Consider the following 20,858-nt stretch of genomic DNA (forward strand, 5'->3'; position numbering starts at 1 on the left):
TAATAACCCATGCCTACTCTTGAGTGGATTTACTCTTTATGTAAAATTTCTAGTAATTCATGAGTGAAAATTGTAGGCGCTGATCAGTGTTTGATTTAAATATTTTAAGTATATCAGTGTTTGATTTAAATATTTTAAGTATATAATTTTCCAGTTACATATCTACGGTTCTAGCTTCAAACCCCCGTAGTTTATGTACCTATTTATATAGTATTTATCTGAATAGATCTGAATCTTCTCGCGGATACTCGGTTCAATATTCTCACTAAAGGTCATCTGTTGTCAATGAATCTTTGTCCAGATCTGTTGGAAATTAGAGTCTGTTAAACTCCAGACGCTCAGTAAGCTTATACAATTTGTGTAGCGTGAACTGCCGTTGAGTTTGACTAGACGTTAAACAACCGAACTAGTATTATTATAAACGGTGGCAGGAGCAGACGCGGGGGCGCCAGACAACAGGAATACGATTTTCAACTCTGAAAATTGAAAATCCGAATGATTACTTCCGATCGGTGAAAATCTAACGCTCTCAACGCTATTAAAGCTCAACCAATTAAAGAATGAACTTTTGCGACAGTTTTATACGTGGTTTGTATTAATATCTATAACCCTTCAAAATATAGTATAACTAAAAACTACAACATTTTTAGTGTTACCAAATACTTGTTCACAAAATCTGGATTATCTCCAATTACAGGAGTTATTTTCATTTTATTTTTTACCATCTCATCTACGATGAAGAAGAGTATGGAAGTCTGGGCATTTATGGGGCTGACGACCGTCATAGGCTGGTTTAAGTGATCACTTTACACACATGTAACATTCACCAATTCTACACATTATTGACAAATACACTACTCAAATTTTTAAATTAAAAAAAAATCGTCAGCCCCGTAAATGCCCAGACTTTCATATTCTTCTTCATCTTTGATGAGATGTCAAAAAAGAATATAACTAACAACTTTGGGAGGGTCCGATACCTTGCGGGAAACCCGTCTGGCACAGCGCGGGTGTAAACTGTGCACCTTCGAGTTAAGCTTAGACTATGATGTTCTCTGCGTTAATCTAACCATAATGTTTGTGTGAAAGCACTAAAATAAAATAAACTGATCATCAAGCCGCTTCCCTACTACCTCTACGGGGAAGACATACAGATATAATAATAATAACCATATCCGCTCCCTAGGTGGAGCATATGGAGTCCACAAACTGTCTCCAGGCTTTTCTGTACAGATATAGGGCAGAGAGAATATGTAGAACGCTAAACCAATATGTTTTTGCAAACGATGTTCGCATCTTCCACATTCATGCATCTCCTCATACATTTTCCTGACCTAACCACTTTAAAGTATTTGAAATACCTAATCATACCAAGTTTTCCTCGGTCTTCCTCTGCATGTAAAGTTGCGTGGATAACCAACAACTTATAAATGTCATAAGACAGTTTATTCACAATTTTTCATTGTCGATATCGATGATAAAGCTCTGCTCGAAGTGGGTACTACGCTTGCTCACAGTCGATCAAAAACAACAACGCGTCGACGATTCAGAGCGCTGTTTGGAGCTGTTTCAGCGCAATAAAAAGGATTTGTGAATGTACCGTATTTATCTTTTTATCTTTTTAGCTAGACATACTTCACTGGAAATTACGATATTGAGGCTCTTTGATAAATACCTCATTAAAATTTGATATTACTCGACTCCTTAGCCATTATTTCTATCTGTTTACAATTTTCAGTCTTTTGATTCGGGAATCAGATTGACGACACGTGAATCGAATCGCTCGGAATGGAGAAAAGTTTTCTAATCAAATCGAAGTGTATTGAAAAGCAAATGGATGGATACGTATAACTATTTTTCATGGTTTGTTAACCTCGATATATCATTGATGCAAAGCCGGGGGAATGGGGCAGTGACGTCGGCGCTCTTTGTTCAAATTCAGGTCTAGAATGCAAAATGAAGGATTTCTTTTTATTTCACCGGATGGTCGCGGAAACACCCGAATATTTCCGAACCAAATCAACCAGACTGCCCGTTATATTGTATTGCAGACCCTGTTTTTTTTTTTAAAAATAAATATATGTATTACCATATTTGATGGATTGGTGCATATTCAGAAGTGAAATATTTATGAAGCTGAATCGTTTTTTTGCATTTGCTTTATTACAAAATATTTGCAAATTTATGGAATGATGTCGGTAAGGACGAAACCCAGTCACTGGTCAAATAAAATAAGTATGGAAAAACTATATAGTTATTATTTTATTTTATAAAATGCAGCTCCACCAAGAAATATGGTTGCAAAGTTTTAAATACACTGGACTGCGTTTACATCGATTTAAAATATAACGGTAATTTTCTAGAAAAGTAATAGTTTAAACTGGATAAAGGTAGGATACAAAGGGTAACTCACCCTACCCTACTGTATAGATCTACACTTTTTTCTTTCTTTTCGCGTTACAAGGTCAAATATTAACGGGATTTCTGAATACGGCGATAGAAATGTAAATATCTTATATAATTCATAATATCGTCTTTTCATCCGTTCAAACACCTTTTTTTTAACACACGGTTTTAATTATTATTAAATCATCGCTATCGTGTCACTTCCGCCAGTGAGACAATGCGTGCCAGGAAAAGGAGACTCGAGGAAGTCTGGTGGGAAGTGAGCATTTATTATCTAGTGTAATTATCATTACACCTATTATCTACACACATCTACCTGTATATCGCTATCGTGTCACTTCCGCCAGTGAGACAATGCGTGCCAGGAAAAGGAGACTCGAGGAAGTCTGGTGGGAAGTGAGCATTTATTATCTAGTGTAATTATCATTACACCTATTATCTACACACATCTACCTGTATATCGCTATCGTGTCACTTCCGCCAGTGAGACAATGCGTGCCAGGAAAAGGAGACTCGAGGAAGTCTGGTGGGAAGTGAGCATTTATTATCTAGTGTAATTATCATTACACCTATTATCTACACACATCTACCTGTATATCGCTATCGTGTCACTTCCGCCAGTGAGACAATGCGTGCCAGGAAAAGGAGACTCGAGGAAGTCTGGTGGGAAGTGAGCATTTATTATCTAGTGTAATTATCATTACACCTATTATCTACACACATCTACCTGTATATCGCTATCGTGTCACTTCCGCCAGTGAGACAATGCGTGCCAGGAAAAGGAGACTCGAGGAAGTCTGGTGGGAAGTGAGCATTTATTATCTAGTGTAATTATCATTACACCTATTATCTACACACATCTACCTGTATATCGCTATCGTGTCACTTCCGCCAGTGAGACAATGCGTGCCAGGAAAAGGAGACTCGAGGAAGTCTGGTGGGAAGTGAGCATTTATTATCTAGTGTAATTATCATTACACCTATTATCTACACACATCTACCTGTATATCGCTATCGTGTCACTTCCGCCAGTGAGACAATGCGTGCCAGGAAAAGGAGACTCGAGGAAGTCTGGTGGGAAGTGAGCATTTATTATCTAGTGTAATTATCATTACACCTATTATCTACACACATCTACCTGTATATCGCTATCGTGTCACTTCCGCCAGTGAGACAATGCGTGCCAGGAAAAGGAGACTCGAGGAAGTCTGGTGGGAAGTGAGCATTTATTATCTAGTGTAATTATCATTACACCTATTATCTACACACATCTACCTGTATATCGCTATCGTGTCACTTCCGCCAGTGAGACAATGCGTGCCAGGAAAAGGAGACTCGAGGAAGTCTGGTGGGAAGTGAGCATTTATTATCTAGTGTAATTATCATTACACCTATTATCTACACACATCTACCTGTATATCGCTATCGTGTCACTTCCGCCAGTGAGACAATGCGTGCCAGGAAAAGGAGACTCGAGGAAGTCTGGTGGGAAGTGAGCATTTATTATCTAGTGTAATTATCATTACACCTATTATCTACACACATCTACCTGTATATCGCTATCGTGTCACTTCCGCCAGTGAGACAATGCGTGCCAGGAAAAGGAGACTCGAGGAAGTCTGGTGGGAAGTGAGCATTTATTATCTAGTGTAATTATCATTACACCTATTATCTACACACATCTACCTGTATATCGCTATCGTGTCACTTCCGCCAGTGAGACAATGCGTGCCAGGAAAAGGAGACTCGAGGAAGTCTGGTGGGAAGTGAGCATTTATTATCTAGTGTAATTATCATTACACCTATTATCTACACACATCTACCTGTATATCGCTATCGTGTCACTTCCGCCAGTGAGACAATGCGTGCCAGGAAAAGGAGACTCGAGGAAGTCTGGTGGGAAGTGAGCATTTATTATCTAGTGTAATTATCATTACACCTATTATCTACACACATCTACCTGTATATCTTACAACTTTATACCACCTTCGTGTGAAAATAATTATTATATTCCACACTCTCGCACCTTTCCGTTATTTCGATTTGGTTTGCTTCGTGAAGAAGTTGTCGCGATTTCCTCATCTCCCCCTTTGCTTTAGTTAGCTAAAGGAGAAGAATCTCGCGACTGTGTAAAGATTTCCCTGCTGCAAACGAGAAAATTTTTCATTCAAATGCAAATGTATTCAGGGATGTTCTTTGTAATTCCCATGGCCTATTTTTCGATTGACGCGAAAATAGGACAATACTGCTGCATAAGGTTTTCATGTAAATGCATCAGGATGCATATAGTCAATATAAATCTGCAATGCTATACAGCATGTATGGTATGAAAGGAAAATGACAATCGAATTAAAAAAAAAACTCATTTGAAATAAGTCATTAGGCTATTCAGTTTTTGGATTCGACCATTTAAAGCTTATAACGTCAATCAGTAGGTACTCAATTTTTATTGCATATTATTTGCGTATTTCTTCAAAAAAATTAAAGTTTTTTTTGCTTAAAACACAGTTTTTATAATGAAATAATGAGTTTTTCTTCGAATTCAATGTATGGTTTTGAAAAGAAAAGAATTATTGAAAGGTAGGGATTTTTTTTTTAAATATTCAAAGACAACACGTGCGGCTTCTCTTGCACTTTGTATATTTGAGAGTACGCCCTTAAAAATTCGATTAACACGAATTATGACAAATGGAAAAGTTCACTAGAAATTTTATTTTTATAAAATTTTTATTCCATTACGGTATCGGCATAACACACGATAAACTTTTTTGCCTCGGAGAATTATTACCCGAACAATATAAATATTTTATAAAACAACGGATAATCCTTGCGTACTATTTTTTTGTGGCTCATCTATGGTATATGTCATACTTCTACTCATCACTGCAGTGATTAGTAGAAGTGAAAAATTAAATTAGTGATTTCTACGCAGTGCACTGCGGATGCACTTAATTTTGCATTCCATCCATAGTAATTATTTAAAGCGCCCAGTTATGAGATTCTATTTACGTGTTGTTTTTCACAGAATTTTTGGAAAAAAAATATTTTAGGCATTAAGTCCCTGAATCAATATTTGAGTGTTATTCTTACGTAGTTCTTTTCTACACGCAATGCCATTAATAATTAAATAACAACGTAAGTATGCGAAGCTAACAAATGAGAACACTTGAAATAACTCATAAATTAGCAGATATACGGGCAACAAAATAATTCATTTGAAGAAGAATAAAAAAAACAGTGAACGACATAGGCACGCATATATTTGTATGAATATTTTCCTGACATTTCTAGTGTGTTTCATTAATTGATTCGGCAGTCAACTTTGTGGTAATATCTATCCATTTTTAATAAAAGTTTTACTTGGCAACTACCACTATTTCCTAAGATCTTTTTCTTAAAATCACCGATACGGTGTTTGAAAATGATGCGGAATGCATCGAAACACGTGTAACAATAGATTTTGAGAAATAGTGGTATTCACCGAGTTAAATTTTAATTAAAAACGTTTCTAGTGTGAATTGAATTCCAATTGCTGTGCGAATTATTCCTTTAAAAAAATACATTATCCATTAATAATACATTTAAAAAAAATCCTAATACCATAATCACTTGTCATTAATCTTAATCATATTGTATGAAACAATTGACCTAGTAGACCTCCAATGCCTGCACTATATACGCAGTTAGTGAATTCAACCAATTATAGATAAGATATACGAAGATGATGTTTTTTGTAGTTTAATTTTTTTATAAGGTTACTCTAAAAAAGTAACATTATCATGTTAGGACTTCATAAATCATATTTTATGACAGGTAAATTGAACTAGGCAGAAATGAACATGGCTACATAGACATGATATGGGATTAAAACCTTCATACAAAAAACATTTGAACTTTTTCTACATTGATATATTCTAAATGATATTTGACTTCCTCCGAAGTTTCTACACAGTTGTCTCGCCGCTGACGTCACGAATATGACAATCAATCATTTATTTACGGTAAGAGCTTATTCAGTTACGTAAGTTTATCACAAACAAACCTCTCATCCTTACACATCGCATAAAAATGAAATATCGCTTACATATTTTTTTTATTCCCTTTGGAAGTGAACCCAGAACCTCCAGAATGGCAACGCTTTAACCACTACAATAGTGTGTAGAAGGGAATGAAGAGGAATATGAAAGTATATTTACAGGGTTGTGACCTGTCATAGGCTGGTTAAGTGATCGCTTTATACTGTGTAACATTCACCATTCTACCCATGATTGACAATCACACTACATATTTACTTTTTTGGAAACCTAGCCCTAGCTATTTTACGAAAATGACGCTAAATAAATCCAAAACGCTATCCAAATTTATTATTATCGACAACACACTCAAAAATGTGAATTTACATTTTTAAAAATATGGATTGTGATAAATTCCATAGTAAGTTATTACTTATCGATTTTCAAGTACATTTATTTCCATAGAAAGTGCATACCGAAGATCGTTCTCTTGTATACTCTATGGACCATCCAAAAAACAATCTGGATTGAGATGCTACAGTTTTAACCACGAGATGATTATATTGTACGGTTGGTATTTTTCTCACGAAACCAGTTCGGTAATAATTGGTTTGCGCAATAATGCATGACCTTATCGTAGCTGTGGTACACCTCAAGAGAACCAGAGTTTTTTTTAAATCAGTAAATAAACGGAAAAGGTTTCCTCTCCTACTTCATAAATTTGGCATCTTGTCTAGATGAGATGCCAAAAGTGGTTGCTGTTACCTTTTCGATTACGTGATTGGTATGGTATTCGTTACTCTATATCTGTTTATATTAATTTTCAGCTCAAGGGTGTACTCTCAAATATGCAACGCCAGTACGCGACCGGCTACGCGAAAAGCCGCTCGTGTTTGCGCACTTTTTTTAGAATATATATTGACATTTGGCAAATAAATGTTTTTTTTTTTAAATAATATTTTAAAACTCATCAACTCTTTCACCAACCTTTCACACCTTTTACCTTTCAAAAACCATTTACTTATTTGTTTTGAAGAAAAACTTATATTTTAAATACAAAAACCGTGTTTTAAGCAAATAATGCAATGACGTCAAATGTTACCTGGGTTTAAAGAAAATTAATTTGCGGACTATTGATTATCCAGCCCTAAGTGTTTTTTGTGGTCAAATTGTCAAATACATTAGGAGATAGAAATACGCAAAACGCACTCAAAATTGCGCACTGATTGACGCGTAATGAGCTTTAAATTGTCGAATCCAAAAACCGAATTTAGTAGCGAATTATTTTAAATAAGTCGTTGCTTGTTCAATTGGTTTTAAATAAATGTTCGCCCGTGTCTAATCTCATCATTTGATCAATTTTCAAAACGCATTCACAATCTTTCATTCATTATTGGACGAATCCGACATTGGAAGGGCGAAAACAATAGGTTCAAAATAATGTATTCCGATTTTTCACTAAAAATTTGTTCAATTTGTTTATTGATGAATTTTAATGACGAATCCGAACTTATGAAACACGCACGCTGCAATACAACCCCCTCAGCTAATCGTCGGCATACCGATGGGCCGCGCTTTTAACAAGTATATCAGAGTCGATATATCGATTCTCATCACTCAGAACGATTAATCCTCTGTACTTCAATCTCGCAGTTCCGCGACTGAATTGGTAACGCAGCCTGAGATATTAAGAATAAGAGTAATTTACGACACTACATATGTACATACCACACAATACATATTTACAGTAATTTGCGATGTGGGAAAGCGGTGATCCGCTTTAAAGTTCAATTCGTGTGATTTCTTGCTTCTTATATGTACTTAGTACAATACTTGGTTACAAATCACATTGTTGTGACTGCCGTTTACGCTTGAGTTTTGTAAAAAATAGACGAACAAAAACTTGTGTTTCTCGCTAATGGATGCAATCGTTAGCATTCTCTCTGACTTTATAATGTGACATGTAACTAATAACAAGGTTGGCAGATAAATTTACACAATTTCAGATTTAATAAATGTCTGAACTACACCTACAACGAGCGCGTGCGACACCACAATAATAAAAGAAGAAATAAAAGTACCATCTATATTTTTACTGATATCTCAATATAGATGAAGAAGTCTATTGCGATGAGAATGTGGAGGTCTGGGCAAAAGCCTGTAAAAACAGCAATCAAATTGGTTGGTTTAAGTGATACCTTTATTACGCTTCATTTCAGTTCAGTATCGAAAATCGATGTTTACTATATCTTCTTCATCATCATCAAACCCTCATCTGCACCCAATGGTGCATAGGGCACATCATATAAATGCAGTGTTATCTTGACCGTCGATTTTTTGCTAGGAAATTTTCGTGTCCGGAAAATGTTTCCATTGAAGTAAACTTATTTGAACTCAAGTTGACATTTTCATGGAAATAGCAACAAAAAAGTAATCTATTTCGAAGCAATCAATAATCCGTTGAGCTAAAAACTTGTAAGCGTTTCGTTTTTGCGAATATTATTTCGTATGTTTCTTTTTAACGCCGAAAAATCGATGCGTGGGTGGTTAGTTAATAAAAAGCGTTTAACTACCCTTCGTCGTATTGTCACGCAACGTTTACTAAACCAGATTTGTTGGGGCGCTTTTATCTCTTATTACTTTATTAGGGAAAATACAAGTCATCTGTTTGTAGGTACACCTGTATGTTGATTTCTTTAAAATAATATATTTTATGTACGCAACTGTTATAGTTGTAGATGAGTTAGGACAGAGATGTGGTGGCCTTTCTAACCGCATTCTCGACATAATAGGATTATAGAAAATGTTGCCTAGAACATAGTTACATGTACGCTACTTAAATGAAAATGGACACAAAACCTCTCGAGTTTTACTCGCTTGTCATTAACTAGACAATTATACGCGTACTTTAAAGGGTTATTTTTCGATTTTAACGCGTGGTGTATCTTTACAGATGGTTTGATCATCTCCCTGACATGTGCGGTGATGCCATGGCCGACCCCGCGGAGGGGTCCTGCGCCGCCCCCCCCGAGCAAGCGGCCGACCCGGCGCCCCAGCAGGACCCGGCGCCGCCCACGCCGCCCGCGCCTCTCGCCGACTCCGGGCTCGTCTCCGGCACGGACTGCGACTCCAAGTCGGTCGACGGCCTAGACTCCGCCCTGCTCGACGGGTACAAGGGGGAGGCGCCCGAGGGAGCTTCCGTCCCGGGGCACGACAGCGGCGTGGAGGTGGTCGGGGGAGAGTACGCCAGCAGCGGGGCCCCCGACCCCCTCTCCCGCGCCTCCAGCCTCATCAGCTGCGGTTCCGCTTGCGACGACTCCTTCGATATTCTTTCCTGCAAAAACGCGGACCGGCTGGACGATTATAAAGGCGCGGCCGGAGACGGAACTAGCGAGGGAGGCAGCGAGAGCTCTTCCGTCACGGGCGGCAACTCCGGCAGAGGAAGCGCGCCCGGCGTAAGGAGACCCTCCGCGAGCGCCAAGAGGCGAGTCGCCGTGGCCGAGCCGGGCAGGCCGCTGCGCCCCAAGCCCGCCACCGCGCCCCGCCCTACGCAGGGCCGCGCCCCCAACCTGGCCACCAGAGACAGGGCCCGCTCGAGAGACAAGGCCGGCTCCGCCGAGAAGCCGCCCCCTCCGGGACCGAAGCCGACCGTCGTGCCGAGGTCCCGGTTGCGCGCCACGCCGGATTTCCTCGCCCTCAATTTCAGAGAGCCGCCGTCGTTCAAAGTGAAAGCCACGAAAACTTCGACCGCGAGGTGCCGCACTCCCGGCACCCCTCCCGAGGAGTCCCGCGCCCCCCGCCCGCCCGCCTCCGGGCCGTGCACGCCGCGCGGCCAGCCGACTGACTCGCCCCTCGCCCACAAGATACGCGCGTCTCTAGACTCGAAGGCCGCCTTCGACAAGTACGCGACGCTGCCGAGGAGGAAACGGGAAAATTCCCCCGAACTGTCCCAGTTGCGGAGGGAGACCAGGAGCACGTCCGCCAACCGGGAGACCGCCATGACGAGAAGCGCGGCGTCCGCCACCTTGCGGAGGAGCGTCACGCGGGACCGGGAATCTCCGCCGCTCAGAAGCCTGCCGCCTTATCCTAAACACAAATTACCCAACAGAATAAAAATATATCACGAAACCTCCGTGCAGACCGTTCTGCTCGGGGGGGACGTGGAGTGCGCGTTGGCGGGGATCGGCATAGCGGAGGTGCGCACGGACCTGGTGCCGGTGGAGCGCGCGGAGCGGGGGGTGCAGGTGGACACGCGCGACGCGGAGGTGGAGCGGCTGCAGCAGCGCGTGCGCCTGCTGCTGGACGCCAACTGCTCGCTGCAGAGCCTCTCCGAGGCGCAGGCGGCGCGCCTGGAGGCGGCCGAGGCGCGCCTGCAGGAGGAGCGCGCCGACAAGATGAGCGCCCAGCGCGAGCTGCAGCGCAACACGGAGCGCCTGCTGGGGCTGGTGGGCGGCGGCGGCGGCGGCGCGGGGGGCGGGGACAGCCTCCTCATCTTGGAGGAGCAAATACACACGTCCGCTAGCATCGTCACCAAGCAACAGGATGAGATCAACAAATTGCACTCTACCTGCAGGGAGATGCAAAGGGTGAGAATACTTTCCTTTTGATGTAATAATCATGATCAATATGATGAATTGCCACATTGAATTGTGCATTTTGTATTTTATAGGTGTCTCAACTTCTATGAGACATCTATCCTTTCTCTTTGTATGAAAGAAGATAGAAATCTGAGCATCCTGGGGCTTACAACTTGGCATTTGCGATCGCTTTTTACACTTGTGTAACGTTAATTCTGCCCATTATTGAACATCCATATCGCATTAACTACTGAAACCTGTATATATGCAATGGTCTCAGAACCTTCCACAGTATGGCTGATTGTGGCACCACCAGTTGAGAAATTGGCGAAGTATTTATTTAGCTTACTCCTTTCGAGTGAATAATCCAGTGTCTGATATAGTAAATAATATGCATGTTGTTGGTATGAAGGAGCTGGAGAGCAGCGCGCGCACGACGCGCACGCTGGAGGCGCACCTGCGCGACGCGGAGCGCGAGGCGGGCGAGCTGCAGGACTTCCTGCAGGCGGAGAAGGCGTCCCTGAGCGAGGGGCTGCGCGAGGCGGAGGCGGCGCTGGCGCGCGCCGAGCGCGAGCGCGCGCGCGCGCGGGCCGACTGCCGCGCCACGCTGCGTCTGGCCGAGCAGCGCCGCCAGGAGGCGCTGGCCCTGCGCGCGCGCGCCCAGGCCCGCGCGCGCGCGCCACCGCGCCTGCCCGGCCTGGCCGCCGGTCTGGCCGCGCTGCTCGCCGCGCTGCAGGCCGAGCACCGCATCTCGCCCGAGGAGCTCGAGGTGAGGGAACACTTTCATCGGCATCTCAACACATGTATTTGTACGGGAATATGGAACTGTTTGCCTGTCATGAGCTGGTCAAGTGATCACTTTACACACATGTAGCATTTTTCAGCCTTGTTTTTGTGTCCAGTACTGAACAGAGGCTTCCCTCTTAGACTTCCACAGTTCTTTTTTTTTTTAACTTTGATCATCAATGTTGCCAAAAGTAGTTAATATTTTTATTAAAATTTGAATTGCAAAGTCACTTTTACAGACAATTACACTTAAACTTCAAGAAACTGTGCAATGAAGTCCGCAGATGTATTTAATATTGCTTAAATTATAAGCTCCATGTAACATCTCATCCATACGCTTTTGAGACTAATTTAGACTAAGTTTGGATGTGAAGGATTGTCCGTAGTGGGCATTAACCTTTGAATGCATGTACGGGGTGAATATCCATCCATCTTATTCTCCTCATCACTAAAAGCTTTACTTTAATTGTTTGGTGTACCTGAAGAAGATCCACAAATAGAGCTTTGAAATCTTTTCCGCATCTGTGTGTATATTTTACATGAACACAAAAAAGTATTTTCGAATCAATAAACTCATTTCTTTCCTAGGATGTCATATTCCACAACGAAGCGTTCAGCCGCAGCGCCAGCAGCGAGGGGTGCTCCCCCACTTCCCCTCCCCCGCAGCCAGCCCCTACCGCCGCTCACCCCGCCGCCGCCACCAAACTGTCCGATGGTGAGGAATATTCAATAATGTGATACTGTCATACAATTAAGTATAAACAACCCATAAATACCTTGTTCTCTGCCATCTACTTCATCTAATTTAATAAGCCTTAAATTATAAAGGTGATTGGATAATGTCATCAATATTAAAAGAAGTATTTTACTCGCTCCTTACCTTCTTCTTGTTCTCCCTTTTGGGCTTCCACAGTTCTCTGTTGGATGCGACTCTCTTCCAGTGCAGGCCCGCCACTTTCTTAATGTCATCAGACCATCTTGTCTGGGGCCTACCCAGTCTTCTGCATCCTGTTCCGAAGATGGTGCAGTTAAGCACCTTCTACGTCTATCTATCACCAGACATGCGTACCACATGACCTCCCCAGTTACACTTTTGTTACCCGATTCTTTGAGTCACAACTATGTTTTTATGATTTATTTATACGCCTTTCCGTATTGCAGACGAAAATTCGGCCGATCTTCTCGATTCTGAGACCGAACCTTGCCTGATGATGGAGAGCGTCTTGGAAGATGTACCCGTCCCCGACACCTACTCGCAGAACCTCGTCTCATCATGCCATAGTGTCGTCTCTTGTCCCATCAACGCCATCGGCCACGTGACACACCGAGATCCGAACGTCCTCCAACACAGCGAAAACAAGTTTCTCAACATATTTAGCAAAGAAGACTCCTGTAGCTCTCTCCAGAATCTGACAACATTCAGCGGAGACGACTTGTCGCCGGCGATCCCTGATGAGAAATTCACCGCAGAGTGTTATCCCGGGATGGATATGGCGCATTTGGATTACTCAGAAAATGATTCGCTCAATAATCTCTCGCAAGCTATTCTGCAAAGGCAGAGGTCGGAAGCGGAGTGTAGCATGTCAGAGGACTATGGAAACCACAGGGAGCCGGATGATACTCACAAGTCTTCCACGTACATAGTGGACCAGGTCATCATAGTGGATAATCTTGTAAACAAGCTACTAAAGGTTTTGAAGATTATTCACTCGAAGGATACGGAACCGGCAGAAATCTTGCAAGCGCAGACTTTTGAGTGAGTATGCTGTCATTTCTTCTGTCTATTATTATTAACCTCTTACTGTTGACTCAGTTGCCGTTGCAGAAAATCATTACCAACAGGTTACAACATGACTTCCCCAACACCGCTTGGGTTAGTCAATAAAAATGAATACATCAATATATTTTGCTACTGACTGTATGCCTCAGCAGCACTTGGGCTCTTTAATACAATACAGACTCCTTGCTCACGCAAAGGGCTTGACTAGAAACTGGTTAAAATTATGGATTATTTAATTCAAGAAACCATTTAATCAATATTTCTGATTGTCTCTGATCAAACTTGATTAAAACTAATCGAGATCTGATTGTGTCTAATCGAGACTTGATTGTGTCTAATTGAGACCTGATCGTGTCCAATTGAGACTTTTGATTGTGGGTTAATTAGCTTCATTGTGTTTAATCGATACCTGATTGTGGCTAAACAGGTTGAATTGTGTCCGATTCAAAACTGCTTGTATCCACTCAAGATCTATTTGCGCCCATTCGAAACTTGAGTATAGTATTTATTTTATGTTACGCTGAATGTCACGTGATGGACAGATAGAAATGATGTCAATAATTGAACCAGTCTTGGTATGTTCTAACGCAGGGCTAAGCCTTCCGACGAGCAGATGGAACTCCTCACGGTGGAGGTAGCTGACCTGTGTATATCCGCCACACAAAACTCGCACAACAACCACCAGGTAAGCTGTCAATTTCACTCACAAAACAACTAATCATTAGCAAAAAAAAACTGGGAACAGGCTTTAATGGTAATTTTATGATACTCTTTGTATATCAATGAATACCCTCCAATGACTGTTCCTAATTGGATTGTAATTATATTTTATTACCTTCTTACTGAGCATTGGAAACGGTAAAGGTTGGCAATTCTTAGGTCTATTTTTACTTTGTCTGCTGCCGCTCTAAACAGTGCTATAGCGGAATTACTCTCTCAAGTTTTTAAGTCGAGATACCATTTCTTCTTATCCTCTTCTAATATGACTTATAATACAATATGCATACATAAGGTGCATGTGAAAAGAGAGAGAAATTATAGGCACTGTAAAAAAGACGGCTAGAGTACTTTGGCCATTTTATGAGGGGAGAGAAATATTCAATAATTAACTATCAAAACAATTGCACTCCTGAATTTAAAAAATACGGTTGTCCCTTTGTATTTCCGGATTTATTATTTGCGATTTTGCATTTTTTTTCTTTTCAGTTTAATAAAATAAAGGATTTAGTATTTATATTTTTTTATATTCATTGAAAAATTATTTCTCCCCAGCTTCCCGATGGAGAGAGAAGACTCCAGTTCATATCGGAGGAGAAGTGCTGCCAGGAGCGTGGGTCGGTGCAGGACGAGGAGTGGAGTGTGGGGTGCTCCGAGGGGGCTATGTGCGGGGCTCGTTGCTCCAGCGAGGACCCCACCAGCCCCCGCCACTCCCTATCCGACTGCAATGCCAACTCCCCGCAGCCAATCAACTCCGCGGCATAAAACTGATACAGACCCTGTGTCAGTAGAACCCTGTTTTAATAGTTTATTCCCACTCTTTCTAATTGTGTTCCGTTTGAGGCATAAAAAAACACCCGTGAAAATAGTATGCATCAATGCATTTAAAATTACATCTTCTCTTCCTAGCACTTGTGAAGAAAAAATAAAATTACACTTACACATTGCAGTGAGTGCTAATTTTTTTATTTCCACCTATTGTCAAAATGTGTGCATAATCTATGAATCCATAGAAATTTTGTAATTCTTATTTATATTGCGATAATTTCTATGTAGTTGACCATAGACTATGTAAATACTCTTTAACTCTTTGCCCGTGGTTGGTACACACTCTGTAACATCATAATTAAATTTGGCTATAAATGTAGCTATTTCTTCATAGCACTGACGTCTGTGGAAATAATCCTCAAGAAAAATGGAGAATGCAATAATTTGACAAAATATATCTGCGTCTTGCCCTCCTCGCATATCATGATAGCTACTTGCGTGTACGTGTTGGAGAATGAGAGATGCCCATAGTAAATATTTTGGAGTAATTATGTACATATTACATTAATTATGTCATCTTCTTCAAAGCTTATAATCATAATTGTTTTTAATTTACGTTCATAGCTATTATTGTAATATATAATAGTCCTCTATTGAGAAAAAAAATCATGATTGCACTCAATGTGGTGGAAATGTCACCACCGATTTAAAACATGGTGATCGGATTAAGACAAGTGCTAGAAAATGTATCATTTTTACATTGCTCTATTTTTTATGCTTTCAAATGTTTCATGTATATTTTTTTAAAACCCAACTCAAGAGTACATTATACAAACTCCCGTCAGTCAAATGTCATTAGCTAAAAGCATAATATAAGATTGTAAGTGGATATAGCAATATTATGTTTTCAGCTGGCCCATACAATATTGCCAAATCTATTTTAGGTAGAAACATGGATATATGTATTATACTTTATGTATCAGAAATCTCATCTGTATCATTCAAATTCATATTTGTTTCTTTATTTCCAAACACACTAAGAAATGAGCATTTTTTTAAAGACCACTACTACCCTAAAATATATTATATATACGTATATATTATTGGTGATTTCAGTATTTTAAGGGCTCTTGGAGTTATAATGACCGTCAATTTGAAAATTTTACTCCAGGGTCATTCCTTCCAATAATGTGGGCAGATTAGTATTGCTCCTTGCCATATAATGTCAAATTACATGTCGTATCTTAGCCTAGTTACTGTGAAGTTTGCACAATTACTAAAATTAGATTCGCTGTTGCCATTTTTTATTGAAGGCATTTTTCTATTGGTTGGGTGAAGTTTGATAATTGCTCGCAATCTGTGATGTTCTTTTAATGTTAAAAGTATAGTTTGGTCCCACCTCTCTACTACTAAAAACTAAGTCTAACGTGACATCTTTCTCAAGCCAGTTTTAGGGAAAGTAGAACCTATTGACTAATTTGTGACATGAGGCTTATTTGCTCAATAGACCATTTTTAAAAAATGTAAATCAATTTTTTAATCCCAAAAAATCTCTATCATAGCTGGAAATCGTTGCGGCGATTTACTGTATTCCATGCATTTATCTCTCTACTACTGGACACTTTGCGGTCAGTGTGTGTATTTTATCATTCAGGTCAAACTTTGTTTTTATCAAATTCATCTAGCATTTATACAAACCCATTTTTTACGTTTAATGAAATTTCCAATGACGATTAGTAGAAATTTAGATAAACTACATAATTTCTGAACTTTCTCTATGATTTAATTTCTTCTGTTTGTTCAAGGAATGTATCTTTGATTATGATTTTGTTATTTTAATTTCATACTATTTTCGTAGGCCTAATGGTAGAATACATATACTAAAACTGAAAAATGGTTTACAAATAAATTTTGCAATTTTTTCTAAGCAGTATATTGAATAAACAAGCAAATTATACAATAAACCATTAAGTCATAAATATAAAGAAGTTTTTTGTTGTAATTTCTATGAAGTAGAGATTTATTATTTTTTGGTTGGAAATTTTGCATAATATACTACCTCAAAGGCGCTTCACTGTGATTTAATTGGGAAAAAGGAGATTGTGGCATTATTTTCAAAATCATTTTTAAAACAATGTGTTTTTAGTTTTTGTCTTACTTTCGGTAGGAGAAGAGTTATTTTACCTCCGAATGAGGGAGGATCTGTTGAATTGCTCTTACATATGTATTCTTTTGTAAAATAGTTTTTACTTTTAACACTAACAGAACCTACGAGAGCCTCTGAGATGAAAAGGATGTAATCTTATGTTGAAGAAGCATTTTGTGATGGTTAAATGAGACTGAAGGGTGTGGATTGAAGCGTGAGAAATTTGATTTAACTTAAATTAAACTAAAAATAATCTGTCGATTATGATAATGTATATAAAAAAACATGCGCGTAAAATGGTTGTTTTTTATTCAATTGATATGTTTTATATAGTGCTGCATACAAACTATTTTTAGAGCTGATTTAAACTAAAGTTCCTTAGTTTTGTCCTATAGATTAGGCGTATATTTTTATAGTTTACAAAATTTGACAGCAAAAATTGCCTTATGTATAAATTTTATTATATATCGTGTTAAAAAATGTTGTGAAATATTGGTGAATTATGTATGCATATATATTTATATATGACCAAATCAAATATATCATGATTTTGCATTTGGTGACAGTGGTAATTACCATTGGAACACATACTGTGCGCCGTAGTTTCACACAACTATGGCCCCATGCATCAACTATGGTCCAAACAGCCGCGTCCACATTAAACCTAATACATATAGGGGAAGAAACCAAAATTCGAAAAATATATCATAATGAAAGTATCAAATTTGAAAAAAGATTTTCATTTATTTCTTATATATAAACTGGTACGAGGCGATGTTTCCAAAGTAATTGGTCGATAAAAAACAAAAGCAGTAATGAATTTGGAAATTTTAATAAATTATAAAAATATGTAGTCATTTTACTTTTCCAAAATTCCACTAGTTGTGTGAAATTTCGGTAATGCATTTTTTTATTGGCCTAGAATTTTTCACTTTCTTTATAAAGAGAGATTTCTTTTTTTTATCATTGAGATTAAGATTTTACCTTAATTGATACATTTGTTTAAAATATTCCTGTGAGCTTGTTACTGTACACCTGATATGACCGATCTCGTATGTTTATTGATTTTAAATGGTATAGTGTTTGAATGAAACATAGATTTTTCAGACCCTCAAACATTATAATGGAATGTTAGACAAGATGGTTGTGCGATATTTTATTGTTCTTGTCATTAATATATATCTCGTAAATGGCACTTATACTCCATGCCGCAAATATTGCATCATTTTAGATTTCTTCATAATATTACATTTTAACGTAGGGTAATTCTTGCAACTGGTAACTTCAAATCCACATTTTCGAGTTAGTTACTAAAAATATAACTTTTTTTCTGGTACAGACATGCGCTAAATATATATCATAATGCATTAAAATTTACCATCTTAAAAATACAAAATGTGATTTATCAAACTGCTCACAATTGTGTATTTCAATTTCTTAAAAAAGTTTACGCGTTACCCATTTGTTACAATTACCCTGCGATATTAGGTATAAAATAACAGCAATCGGTTGCAAATTATATTAAATTTGCAACATTACTTTTGTAATGTTTCTTATCAATGAATTCAAGTTCATAATTTTGCTTTTGTGGTGTTATAATCACATGCCACAAAATTCATAACTCTCATATTGACTAGCTATCAGCCAAAGAACACTTTGGATGGAAACTATACATATATATTTTTTTTGGAAAATATAATTGTAACTGATGTAAAACTTTACCAATTATGTGGTGGAGAAATGTATTATTTCTTTATACTAAGTTTGTCCAATTTTATCAAATGTGAGTTGTTGTACGATATTAAAAAGTTATCATAATATGTGCCCATATTAGTGACCTGTATGAAGAAAGTGTCCATAAATATCTTTTAATGAGAGTGATTTCTTGTAGCTTTTTTTCATCTTAACACATTGCAGACGGGGATTTTATGCGCCTGCGGACCGCTGGCGTTATATATAGTTAAGACCTTTGGCTTGATAGTTAAGACCTTAACAAAGAGATATATAATATTGATAAATACATTGGATAATTCCTTCTTTTATGCCTTTGAAATGAGATCAGCGCAGAAGGTATAAATACCCTTCCCATCCATCGACCGAACGGCTACCCGTTTTACAAATACCTTTCCCGTCCGAAGTGTGTTAATATTCGATAATCTAATAACACTACATTTCAGAGATCACTATGTATATTTAAAAAATAATTTAAAAAAGTTTTTTTCTATCTACTTTGATTAATATTAAAGTATATTTTTTAGTATTATTACATTCGTGAATACATCACATCATCATCTTGCCGTGTACATATTTTTCTTTCTTTTTAAAAATTTATTTAGTAACAATTTATCCCACCTGCAAAACATTTCATTAATTAATTTCCAGTTTTTTTTTATTTATCTCATGTATGGATTAGCGATGATACATTAAACTATCTCGATTTGATTTAAATCTGTCGAATCCATTTAATATCTCTATTTTATTATTTTTTCTGGATATCAGTAAAAATTTGGAATTAATGGATTTTATGCACATGCGCTTTATAAAAAAATCAGAGCTTATTACTGTATTATTTAAAACTTAATTAGTCAATTAAGGATTAAGTAACTGTATTAAAAATATACATAATTATTACATTCTGATATCTATTCGATTTGACATATTCCTTATTTTATAATTTAATGTCTCCATATCTAAATATTCAGCACCGTATACTATAGCTTTACCATAATCAAAAATGGATCCTCATCTGTGTTTGCTGTTTGATGAGGTAAATTTGATGAGTGTAATCATTAAAACAAGCAAGAAAGAGATTTAGATTATGAAACAATTACATATGTATATTAGACTAGGGAACTTTTTTGTTATTGGTTAAGAACTCTCTCTTTTGAGACTAATAATCTTTTACATTAAATTCCTTTCATCACAAACTTGTACCACTGTTTTGGAACATTCTGTATTTCTATTAAATATTGACACTCTTTTAGTTTCAACTACGTATAATATTGTTCAAATATTCTAAAATGAAGTATTTTGGAATTGATGTAAACAGATAAAATAACCCTGTTTAATAATAAGCTGCGTTAATATTGTACATTTGTAAATAAAATATAGTTTTTGAAGAATATTATAGTTTTATTTGTTCCCATTATTTAAAAGAGATAGTATTAATTTCTTTATTGGCTTTGTTGTTTACTGCTTGTTGTTTGAAAGTCATTTAATATTAATGATTTGGTAGCTCAGTATTAGATTTATGTTTCGCGATAAGCTTCGAACTAAGTAAGTGGTCTCATATGGGAACTTTAATCTACTCAAGTGTTTGATGTCATAGCCTCGTTCACCTCGGCATTGTAAACATTATTGGATTCAAAATGTCATCAAATAAAATCACAAATGGCATAATATTTTTCATGGATATGTTTTCCTGGAGTTTGGGGTTCTCCACAGTCAAACATGAACGCAACAATGCGTACCTGAGAGGTCCGAGGTGGTGTTACGCAATATTTGTGATTCTGTTTTGCGTGATTTTCAGATTTGTGCAAGTGCTGCAAGGCGTCACCTCGGGGAGTGGACGAAGCTTCTTGCAAATACTGGGCCAAAAGACATCCATGTATTCTTGCATGAAATGGACGGAGACATCTTCTGCCATAACATGCCTCATATTTGAT

The 20,858-nt window shown here is 38.3% G+C and overlaps 1 protein-coding gene across 1 annotated transcript in view; it reads left to right on the top strand.

Moving 5' to 3' along the window:
• corn (microtubule-binding protein cornetto) overlaps positions 1 to 20,315 on the top strand; it is an 84,575-nt gene extending 64,260 nt beyond the window's left edge. Inside the window, exons 3-8 of the mRNA XM_088259564.1 lie at positions 9,373 to 11,005; positions 11,409 to 11,765; positions 12,371 to 12,497; positions 12,944 to 13,538; positions 14,154 to 14,247; positions 14,835 to 20,315. Coding sequence (XP_088115690.1) covers positions 9,395 to 11,005; positions 11,409 to 11,765; positions 12,371 to 12,497; positions 12,944 to 13,538; positions 14,154 to 14,247; positions 14,835 to 15,044 — 2,994 coding nt within the window. The 5' untranslated portion in view covers positions 9,373 to 9,394 and the 3' untranslated portion in view covers positions 15,045 to 20,315. The remainder of the gene's footprint in view (positions 1 to 9,372; positions 11,006 to 11,408; positions 11,766 to 12,370; positions 12,498 to 12,943; positions 13,539 to 14,153; positions 14,248 to 14,834) is intronic.
• Positions 20,316 to 20,858: the final 543 nt, after the last annotated feature.

This window comes from Brachycentrus maculatus, unplaced genomic scaffold (genome assembly GCF_059751285.1).
Source record: "Brachycentrus maculatus isolate JH-2025_06_01 unplaced genomic scaffold, ASM5975128v1 h1tg000118l, whole genome shotgun sequence".
Lineage (NCBI taxonomy): Eukaryota > Metazoa > Arthropoda > Insecta > Trichoptera > Brachycentridae > Brachycentrus > Brachycentrus maculatus.